This window comes from Sycon ciliatum, chromosome 12, assembly GCF_964019385.1.
Source record: "Sycon ciliatum chromosome 12, ocSycCili1.1, whole genome shotgun sequence".
Lineage (NCBI taxonomy): Eukaryota > Metazoa > Porifera > Calcarea > Leucosolenida > Sycettidae > Sycon > Sycon ciliatum.
Window position 1 is genome coordinate 6,207,566 of NC_088654.1, and position 12,013 is coordinate 6,219,578.

Below are 12,013 nucleotides of genomic sequence, written 5' to 3' on the forward strand. Positions count from 1 at the left end.
AGACAAACAAATTAAAAAGACACAGCATTTTGTTTACAAAATGAGCCCCGGCCAGCGAAAACCAGCACTTGTGTACTTGATATCAATCATCAAAATGTGACGTCAAAGTTTGGGACGCGCAGTGAGCTGGCTTTTGAAGATTCTTTTTCGATCGAGTGGGTGTCTTTGTTGTCAAAAGAGTTTCAAGTGTCTTCAAATTTCTCTGGTCAATTGATTTTAGCGCTAGGTGAGAGCTCGTCACACGGAGGTTGAGTTTAGACACAGCGATGGCGACAGGTGTCGCGACAAAGACTTAGGAGTTAGTTGTCTGCGTGAGACTCCCTGTACGAAGCGGCGCTGAAAGTTAGTTCGCGATCGGAATTATTTCTTTGGTGGCGATCTCGCTGAGTTTGTCCAGCAGTGGCGAGTCTCATATGCATAGCAACGAAGAGCCCTCATAAAATCGACACTGGATACTGGTGGCGACGATAGTCAGTGCTGGAGTAATAGCGACTGCGAGGAGAAGCTGAATGTCGACCCGCTCAGCGATCCGTATTTCTACATCGACAACAATGATGTTGCAGACACTGATGGAGGGCTTCTCACGGCGCAAATCTGAGCGTAGTATTATCAGTACTCTACCTTGCCAGACGACGCCAAGCTGGCTGCTGCCTGTGGTGAGAAAGGGGATTCCTAAAAACTCAAACCGGCTGAACGCTTTGGGGCAACATCTTCACTTGCTACAACACGCGAGTATTCGCTCATATCAATGAAATACAATTATGCTGAAATCATGGTCTGAGTGAAAGTGTGCAAGGGAGTGGATGTCAGTGGTATTGGTCAGTACATCTATCAGTATGGCAAGCTTTGGGACAATGCTCAAACTGCCGGCGCAGAGGTCCCTGAACAGAATTTGGAAGGCCAGCCACCAATCATCGTTTTGCACTCTGGTGTTGTAAAGAAGGCAGTGATGTATACGGAATATCGTCACACTTCTGAACTACTGATGCCTGCAGCACCAAGAGGGCAAGCCTGACTTGCATTCTATTTACTGACATGTACCTGTTCCACATCACAATCAGAAACTGTAGGATTAACTTGCATGGAGTCACTAGGCATGGATGCTGCGCCAACTGTACCGAATCTTGACCTATGTGACTTCAAACTCTATTTTTCATGCTTTCGCTTATCAGATTGTCACCAAACTTGATAACTTGAATGATTAATAGTGTAGAAACAATTTCGAGGGAAAAAATAATTTTTGAAAAAATTACACATGTTCAGGTTTCTGCTGGCTGGGGCTCAAATAGCTACAAACCATCATGGTGAAAATGCCAGGAAAAAAGCACAGGAATATACATAGCAATGGTAGGCAAAGCAATGGACGCGGGGCAACAGCTGGTAAACCGACCAATTTATAGCTTAACAATCGATATAACGATATAACGATATTTCAAGCCCGCATTTGGCTGCGTAAGGTGGGTATAGTAATGGTATCCACCAAAATGAATTAATTATTATGAGTGGTGACATAACACAGCTAACATGTCGTATTACTGTTCAAGCTACTATCAACCAGACGTTACTCTCCCACCCGTTCTCTGCAGCCAGGACACGCAGCCACCATATTCGAGGCTTCATCATGGCTGAGGGCAACTAGCTGCTCCTCCTTGCTGCCGAATCTGCGTACCACATCTTGCGTAGAAAGAGCCAGCTTCTCCTGAATATTGCTGTTTCAAGCACACCTTTCACCTACGTCCATTCGCCGTTGACGAAGTGAACAGTGTGCGTGATGAATGACTGCGTCGCTGTGGACGTCCAGCCATCACTGATCAGTTGTCAAAGAAACGCCCGCCATGCCGTCGGACCGAATCAACGCCTTCAACTCGGACTTGCGCAGCGAATTCCGCTTGGCGAGTAGCTTGGCGAGATGCGTCCGCAACGGCATCTTGTATTCGGGCTCGAGCAACTTCAGGAGTTTGACAAACTCACCGTCGGCTACGACAGAATAGTGGTCGTAGTGAACCAACAACCCAGTCGAGGATGTGTTCTGTGATCACACCAGCACGACGCGAATCACAGGTCCTGGCAGAGCTGGACGGAAAACACGAAGCGACAGACTTCGTTCCGCAAGAGGTAGTTGCTGACACCTCTGGTGTTTTACCTCCAGCAATAAGAGCATGCTGCTCCTTATGATGCGTCTTCAAGTGCGAGAACAAGTTCGTTGCGCCACTTTGTTCGCACGAGCGTTTGACTTCAAAATAATTAATTACACTTTACCCATCCACCCACCTCTACGAAATATGCCCATACTGGCGACCGTTTTGTTCTAGAAGCGCGCTGGATCAGTGTACGCACTAACTGAACAGTAACTGTCTGCCACCAGTGTACAATGCAGTACAATGCAGTACACAGCGCGGTTTGGACCCGGTACACACAGTAGCACAGTGCACGCAGCACTCACACTCACAGCACTGTTACTCGCGTTCTGGCACCTCACACACGTGCATCTACATAGTTTAGTAGTATCGTTATATCGTTAGTGACAGCTAACGATAATCGATAATTTCCTTAGCGATTAGCAAACGGTTAATCGATCATATCGTTTCAGCCCTAGAATGCGATGTAGGTCACAGATTGCAGCAGTGCTAAGGCAGGTGTTGTCATTGCCATTCCAGTGTTCACCTTGCCCGCAGCGTTCCTGGAATGTTCAGTATGCGATTGATTACGTGAAAACAATAATAGCTTATTAGACCCACATCTACCAGGGAATACTACAGACTGTTAAACATTAGAATATTAATAATTATTTGAATAGCTATTGTTGGTAGGAATGATGGATGAGGGGAAATGAAGAAATTGAAAACCAACTTGGGTTAAACTTCACTGCACTTTATAATTTCCTTCATCTTTCTGTGAGAACCGGACCTATGGGAGGGCGGGAAGGTAATCATGCCTGTGCAATTGGTGAAGTAAAAATTAATAAAAGTCAACAAGAACAACTTAAGTTGTCTTGAAGTACTTACTTGAGAAAGTGGCATTGGGGGAGCATTGAAGCACCACAGTGTGCCGCTGTGTCGCGTCGTCAAAGCCAGAACGAGCGGCACAAACATACGGGGAGCCACCACCTGATGCAACAGCAAGCATTTCATCTAAGTAGCAGGGGCAGACGGATTGACAGAAAGAAAAACACACCATAAAGAGAAGCAAAGTATTCATTGGTTTGAGGGAAGGGTGCTTACGGGAAAAGTCTGAAGAAAAAGTGACTGTCACCACCAGGACGCGAACCAGCGACATTTGCTTGAGGCCAGCAATGCTCCAACCCCTGAGCTATGGTGTACCTGTTATCCTACCAGACACTGTTCAACATTTTCTTCAGACTCCGTAGTGCTAACGCAAGCACAATTGTGTCTGCGCAAAAACATTTCCCACAACCAGCCATAATGCCAACTGCAAAGTAGTAGAGCTGGGTGACCATTGACTTCCTACACTGTGATTGCTAGTTCAAGTTTGGCAATAGGGACCTTTCGCAACACGTGTACGGATACGAAACGAATGCTGATTCATCACCTGGGTTCGAGGATTCGTCAGAGTCCCTCCGGAGAGCTCGTTTTCACGAATGGAAGCCTCTTCATTCGTGACGTGCTCCGAATCCATCGGGTACACATTTTATTTGGCCAGGTACGAGCTTGTACACATATTTTGCCAGGTACACCTTTTTCCCTAGATTCCATGATCCATGCACGTGTGCGTGTAAACACCCGTACGGCCGTATTCGTAGTTGCCATGCACATTTGCGTGACGACTTGCGAAACCTGAATCTATTTTCAACGAAACGATTACGAGCCGAATCAAACTTTCGTTTCGCATTCGATTCGTAGCAAATTCGAAAGGTCCCCAATATTCCAGCTTAGAGACCAGCGATGAAGAAAACTGGATGTGTTTTCAATGTGATTTGCTCATCATAGGCAATACTGTTCGAGAGTACCTCGGTGCAATGCGAAGCCTTCAGTAGTGGCAGGTCATTTTGTTAGCCAGTTTACTGTGCTAATGGAAATTAGCTAGTGCTCAGAAGCATGCGACTCATGGTAAATAGTTCAGTTAAAGCAGCAATTTGTCATAGAATCAATGGTGAACTGCTAGCCAAAGAAGCAGGATAGGTGGGACAACGTCAACTACGGTATCTGCATCTGTTACCCTAAGAAGCAGGGTGGACGGGACAGCATCAGCATTTTAGGAAGAAGCAATATCAAGAAAACCTGCAGCTGCTTTAGAAAGTTGCAAACCTTTCAACTGCATGGAAACTCCACTGTGAAAGAATCGACTTGGGGCAGTAATTAACCCTTTGGCCCGGCTTTTGGAGCTGTTTCTGCGCATCGATCCTTGGTGGCGTTCCTGCGGATTCGGAAAACTCGGCCTAACCAAGTTTTACATGCCAAACCAATCACCAAACAAAGTTATACATGACAACAATATTTGCTTATGGTGTTTGTACTGAGAGCTCAGCTCGCTATATTTATTATTGCATTAATACATACATTCTTATCTCAACGGAAGCTTTCTAACCAAGTCCCTTAGATGTTATGTTATTTTTGGTCCCGATCGACTAATTCGACCAGTAATTGCCCACCGCCCTACAAGCTGTTTCCTCGTCTTGTGGGTGGCAATGCTCCCACAGATCCGATGAATTCAGTCTCAGCGACTGACATGAACCATAACATGTTTTCCGTATGTTCTGCATGTGTGCGGGTGAGCTGATCTACTCACCTCCCACTGCTTTAGGAGCTGCATCTGCGCCTTAGAGCTTTGCGGGGTGGTGGCATTCCTACAGATGATGAAAATTCAGTCTATCTGAGTCCAATGTGAACCGGGAACTTTTTAAATGAAATTAATGTTCTGTGTCCTATTCAAGTCGTAGACGCATCCTTACCACTATAGGCAGATGAAACATTGGAGATGTGTGGATCACGGAGTATATCCCCCGCCATGATCGATGAAGCATCGCTTTTGCTGACATGATTCACTTGAAGAATGGCATGTCCCATTTGAAGTAAGTTGAGCACATTAGAGTCCGCAAAACTGAAGAAACCTCTGGTTTCCTGTCGACGCGAGAGGGAAGGTGAGAGACAGAGAGACATAGAGAGAGACAAACAAAGAGAGACAGACAAAGAGAGAGAGAAAGAGAGACAAAAAAAGAGAGAGAGAGAGAAAAAGAGGGGGGGGGGGGGAAGAGAAAGCGCAAGAGTGAGAGAAAGGGCAAGAGAGAGCAGCAAAGAACGAAGATATAAAAATGATGGTATTGATCAAGCTTTCAGAAGCCAACACATATTTTCAGTTCTTCAAGATGTACTTATCATCAAAAACACTATAGGTGTGTTCCAGGTGTGTTCCAGGTGTGTTCCAGGTGTGTTCCAGGTGTGTTCCAGGTGGTCCGAGACAACGTAGCACATCTACTGTAAAACGCCTAATTTTAGTGACGGGGATATTTTAGCGACTTTAGCGAACGGTGTGTTTTCGCTAAAGTTTTGCCGTGCTAATCGAAATTGTGCCTGTACTGTACAGTACCAGAGATCCTTCTTTTTAAAGTCTGAAACTCGGATTGCTAAAATATTTCATCGCGAATTGGTCCAGATTCAGAAAACGCTAAAAATGTTATCCGCTAAATTTAGCCGTCCTACAGTAATGAGTAACGACGCTGCTCCAGCCCTGCTCCTCCTAGGCAAATTTACTTTTCAATGAATACAGTGCGCCTTTATGAGCTTACGGTAAACACAGGCATGAGGATGTCTGAGAAATCAGGCCCTCCACTGGTCAACAAAACACTCTCGGTCAACCCACTCCACAGCTTGCACAATTCAGTTGCGATTTTTAATAATGCCCCCCCCCCCCCCCCCCGCCCCGCCCCAGACAGCTTTTCCGCTCCAAACCACATCAGTGGAGGTAAAGTAAAACCTGGCAGCGACCACCCCACGGTGCGAGCAAAACCTCTCAATACCTATACTATGGGTCCACCCTTAAACGCCTACTGATCGCACAACACATGTTGCCCATCACATCACAGACTAGACCCTCACCGTGTGAATAGCCGGATTGTATGTGAATAGTTTGTTACTGATGCTGACAGGACCTGTAGGGGTTTGTTCAAGCAAGGAAAGCTGATAGGTAGTAGCGGTTGAGAGTGGTCTGAAAGTACATTCACATACGCATGTACACGTACAGACACACGTTAGCATGCACACACATTCACACACATGCACATACGTCGACACACATGCACATGATTATGTTCACCCACGCACACGCACATGCGCACACACACACACACACACACACACACACACACACTCTACTTGATTATCGTCCTCCATATCCCGGATTCCACATTCCAGCAAATGAAAAGTTCAGACTTCAGGATTTTTGCAAGTAGCACTGAAAAAGTTCCACAAGCATGACTAAATCTGAACGCATACCGTATTTACCGGTTGTAAGTCGACCCCGGCTATAGGTCGACCCCCGTATCCGGAGGTCTCAATTCTGCGTTTTAAAGTTTTCAGTTTTTCACCCAATGAAGTACTACCAACCATTCCCTGCTACTAACAAATCAACAAATCATGTAAATACCCCTTATTAGAGGGTATAACGTCCCAATCCTTGAAAAAGGCCAATCAACTGGCAAACATGTGTACACATGGTGCACTCATGCATGCAGTGCAGGTCGTTTTTTTGTAAGATTCTGATAGTTCCCGGCAAGAGTACATAAACCAGAGTGTGCAACTCGGGATGGTTCCTGTGGGAGCGTAATTCGTGCACTACGTCATTTCTGACGGCATGGTAAGCCACAGGTACGGTGAAAGGTTGCGTAACCAGTCACGGTGGTGCAGGTCACTGAGTTTGTCCTGATTTCGGTTTTTTGAAACGGATAGCCTGGTGAATTTACTTGTCAGCGGATGTACGCAGCATACGCAGTCACACAAAAATACCGAAATCCTAAAACAAGACGACTAAAAATCATGTAAACTTGGTTAATTTCCGGTCTGTGAAACACGAAAATTTGAGCTGTACGCAAGTCGCGGCTTGGCTGACCTCACCAGGGTGACGTAGTGCACGAACTGCGCTGTTTCAGATCTGATATGCACAGTTGCACACTCTGGTTTATGTACTCTTGTTCCCGGTTATAAGTCGAATCCCGGCTGTAAGTTGACCCCCACCCTTTCTCCTTCTATTTTTAGTCGTAAAAGGTCGACTTACAACCAGAAAAATACGGTACGTTGTTTTTGCTGCTGCTGCTGCTGCTGCTGCTGCTACTGCTGTCTTCGTTTCTGACATGAATGCGCGTGCCCGTGTGCATGTGTGACCAGCTTCTGTCAGTTCCTGAGCACTTCTGGATGCTGGGTACTCTAAGCTACTAATCTTGCTTGGTGATTTTCTTCTGTCTCCCTGTCATTCTACTGTAAGACCGGGAATTTCCGGTGGTGTAATATGTTCGGTATTTCACAAAATCAACGGTTCGGTAGCACGAAATATTCGGTAAACCTATCTGAATTTGATAGTTTCTCCAATTGCACCTCAAATTTAGATGTAGAGATCCGATCATCATCTTTGGATGTTGATGTCCCTCCCTCAGCACCTTCGGATGGAGAAGCCGCACGGTCCACTTTACAGCCCACTCGGATGGAATAGCCTCGCTGACTTTTTGAAATGACTTGATTGTTTCTTTCTTTATGGGTGTAGCCCAGCGACCAATTGGAGAGTGATATAGGAGTGTGTGACTTTTGAATAAAAAATAAATAAAAAAGTAAATCATCGTGTCCGTTCCCGAAGGGAACTCACGACGGCCGCTAACACCCGGTAAAGCTTTTGTTTGCTCCTCCCAAAATTCGAAATTCTTGGTTTGGGATTTGCTTCTCCAAGTATTTTGCTACGATGTACCTGTCCTTAACCTCATACGTTTTGCCTTCAAACATGGCATTTGTTATTCACCCCAGTGTCCGGAGATATGTGGATTTTGTAGAAAAAAAAAGAAGAAAAAAACTTATATTCCCACCCTCGTGTTTAGAAGGGAAAATCCCAACCTTCCACATTTAGCAGGAAAAGCTCCACACTACAGGGTTCTAGCAGCAGCAATTTTGTGTGTGGGGGGGGGGGGGGGGGGGCGGAAACAGTTACTGTAAATATACAAATTTTCGGCAGCTATTTAATTTCGGCTATATTCGGCACCGACCCAAAACGCCTAAGTTAAAACACCGATGAAATTTTTCACAGCATCTGTCGCACTATACCATGCCCTCTACCCCACGCCGAAAATAAATCGCCGCCGAAATGTCAAAAATCGTGTGAAGTGCCAAAATATTGCAGCGCCGAAATTGTGTATATTCACAGTACCTCATAACCCATTTTTTCCATTTTCCAACATTGCCTTGCCATTACAAAATGCAATGTTCGGGGCGAAACCTAGACTTCGCCCCAGCCAAGCGTGCCTTTATGAGCCCTCTGTTACTGACTACCGACTGCGTTTTTCGTCAAATGGCACGAGAGAAAAAACAACAAATTTACAAATGAGCAGAAGGCGCCTTTTTCCAAGTAGGGTGCTCAATCAAAGTGGGCAGGGAGCTGCCCCCCTCCCCTACCCACCTTTGGCTAGCAGCCTGCACTAGTTTAAGGAGAAGCCATGGGAATGTAAGCGGTTCACTCACCGGTGTTTTCCGAAAGTAATTCTATAGTAGAGCCGAGTTGTGTTTGGAATACCAGTACTCCAATCTAGTCTGACCAGACCAGCACTTCCAGCTGAGCCGGACATTAGCGACAAGAAGGATAATGCTATGAGATTGGACAAGAAAGATAGAGAGAATGCATGTGAGAGAGAGAGAGGGGGGGAGGAGGGGGAGACAGAGAGAGACATACAGAGAGGGGGAGAGAGAGAGACAGAGAGACATATAGACAGAAAGAGACACAGAGAGAGTTCTCTACCCGTTGCTTATCCTTTTGGCATTGAGAAAACGTTACATCTGGCCCATCAACGTTTCTGTTGGCAAGGCGTGGCATCTGATGTCCAGATTTATGTGCAGAGTTGTACGACTTGTGCTCAGTTGGCTTCTAAGAATCCAGTCCACCGTGCTCCGTTGCAGTCCATGGTTGCTGGTTTTCCGTTTGAGTTAGTTGCCTTAGATATTGTCGGTCCCCTTCATGTGACTCCAACAGGCAACATGTATGTCCGTGTCATTCTCGACTACTTTACTTGCTGGGCTGAAGCCGTTCCTTTGTCTGCCATTACTGCTGAGGCTGTCGCAATGGCATTTGTTCATGGTCGGGTGTCTCGCTTTCGTGCGCCACGTCGCCTCCACTCTGACCAAGGCTCTCAGTTCAAAGCTCGTTCGTTCCAGTCGTTGTGTTCTATCCTCGGTATTCGGAAATCTCGCACGACCAATTACCACCCCGAGGGCAATGGACTTGTTGAATGCCTCAATCGTACGTTGCCTCATCACCTGAAAGCATTTGTTGACCCTACTGATATCCATTGGGATATTCACCTTCCGCTTGTTCTTCTCGCCTACCGTGCTGCTGTCCACTGTAGTACTGGGTTTACGCCTTCCCGTTTGTTGTATTGTGCTGAGCTTCGCCTGCCTGTTGATCTGGTCTTTCCTCCTCCCGATCCTCCTGAGCTATCCCCATATGCCTATGATCCGTTAGTACGTGACCATTTGGCTCAGGCTCATTCTCTTGCTCGTGATCAATTAGCTGCTGCCCATCGTCACCAGAAGTCTGTATATGATGCTCACTGCAGCGGTGCTTCGTTCGTTGTGGGAGATTTTGTCTGGCTGCATGACAAAGTTATTCAAGCCGGCGAGTCTGCCAAGTTCCACCATTATCGGTCCGGTCCGTTTTGTGTTGTTAGTGTTCATGGTCCTGCGCCGTATACCTTGTCAAGGCCCGGGTTTGAACGTACCGTCCCTTTCAATCGCCTCGAGAAAGCTGTCACTGTTTCCAGTCCTGTTAGTTTGCCGCTGCTCGATGATGATCTGCCGTGCTGCGCTCCGCCGCTACAGCCGTTGTCTTCTGATTCCGTCAGTGCTTCTAGTCCTGTTCCTCGTCGTTCTGGCTGTGTTCGCACTGCACCTGCTCGACTAGCTGACTATGTCCTGGATTGAGATTATTATTTGGTTTGTTTTACTTTGTTTGTTTCCTAGGTATTTCGTTCATTCCCGTGGACGTGAATTATTGCTAGGGGGGGGGGGGAGGGGGCATAGTGTATTAGGTGTATTTGTACTAAGACCGTACAATACTCACTATTAGCAATGGGATCCCATCAAGCATAGAAGAGCGCATGCTCCAGTGGTTCTCTAGTCTTCGCTCTTGTCTCTATCCGTCTCACTCTCGTCTACTCTCTTATCGAACTACTTCTTCCATATAACTACTCAATACAGGTAGACTCCCTTTAATTCGAACCTCAAATTGCCAGGCCCTAATTTCGAATTATCCAGAACTTCTAATTATCCAAATGCAGCCCCATGCACTGATATGTATGTCAAAATGCTCGAAATCGCATGCTGAATATTTTTTGCACATTTTTATTTGCATCAACGAAACATAGGTGATCGTACCGGTCATGTACAACGGATCATCAAAACACTGGATCTACACAAAATCATTTTGAAATTATCTTCATCTACTAGTGAAGAAGTAACAGTCACTGCAGCTTTCCTGACACAAATTTCAACGAAAAAGAACTGCGCTGCCTAATCCGCGTCATGAAAGGCCGTCGGACAGCAGCACGTCGTTCTGAAGAACGGAAGTGAAGCATAGGCATAGACAATATTTACAACAATTGTGTTGTTGTGCGCCAACATCTCCCCGCACGAGCTGGCGCGGTAAGAAAGGCCATTGAGATCCGCGAAGAGAGTCAGCCACCTGGAAGAAGTCGTCTTCAATCAAACCTTTGCAATTTGCCTCGCACAGGCTTGAATCAAATTTCGAGAGAAGGTGGGTTTCTCGAACGCTATAGTCGATCCTGCAGCGGACCATTGATCGATTTTTGAGCTACTCTTGGCTAGAGAAGGAGAAAAGAATGAACTTCGAATTACAAGGATAGCAACTCAATCTCACTTCGAAATAAGCGTTCAAAGGACATAGCCAATGTACTGTAAACAGCTCTTCTGTACGAAGACTGGGTTCGAATTATCCAACCGGCGCACTTTTCGCACTTCGAATTATGCATTCGATTTTGACTTGAAGTGACTTGCAGAAAGTAGAACGTATTCGAAATAGAGGGAGTCTACCTGTACTACAAAACCGTGTGTGTTCTGCAAGTGTGAGGGGCTGCGGTTAGCCGAGAGCTGACAACAGCGTTCGTGCACTTACGTCTACCTTCTACCTCTGTCGGTACAGAGACTCCACTCTACTCTACCAGGTAGCTAAAATCGAACGCAGCCTTATTTATAGTGTTGAAACGATCTCACCGGATACTCGTTAGCTCGCTCGCCAGAAACTCGGCTCGTTTGTGCGGCCAGCTCGTTTGCACTAACGAACGCCGTACACCGTACTCCGTACACATGGCAGTACATGTCGACCGGGGAGTCGTAAAATATTTCACGACTCCCTGGTCGATCGAGAGTCCAGTCCCGCGCAAAGTGAAAATCACTCGCAGTTACAGTGACTGTATGCCTGCACGACACTTGAGTTGTTTCAGTTGTCGTTGCAGCTTTGGTGGACTCTACTGATGTCTTGTTCCGCATCTGCTGACCTGTCGCAGGATATGCTTCGGTCACCTCTCCATTCGAGTGAAAGTAAAATAGTTACGCTCAGTCGTTTGGAAGTTTTCTCCCGCGATGCAGAGAAGACCAGGGCTACTTGCAATCTTTGCAAAACCGTCTATTCTTACAAAGGCTAATCAACGACGGCGCTGAAAAGACATCTCGACACCAAACAGCAGTCCGACGTGAAGCAGCAGCAACCCCAAATGCCGGCAGTGATGATTTGAACCAGCTGAAAAAAATCGAACTTAGAAAAAAAAATATTCAAAAATCATATTTGCCACATC

The 12,013-nt window shown here is 46.2% G+C and overlaps 1 protein-coding gene across 1 annotated transcript in view; it reads right to left on the reverse strand.

The window, feature by feature from the left end:
• The window catches only part of LOC135827904 (uncharacterized), a 169,792-nt gene that overhangs the window by 146,065 nt on the left and 11,714 nt on the right, over positions 1-12,013 (reverse strand). The window contains exons 4-7 of the mRNA XM_065340341.1: positions 8,673-8,796; positions 6,054-6,162; positions 4,910-5,078; positions 3,006-3,131 (exon numbers count right to left, since the gene is read on the reverse strand). Coding sequence (XP_065196413.1) covers positions 3,006-3,131; positions 4,910-5,078; positions 6,054-6,162; positions 8,673-8,796 — 528 coding nt within the window. The remainder of the gene's footprint in view (positions 1-3,005; positions 3,132-4,909; positions 5,079-6,053; positions 6,163-8,672; positions 8,797-12,013) is intronic.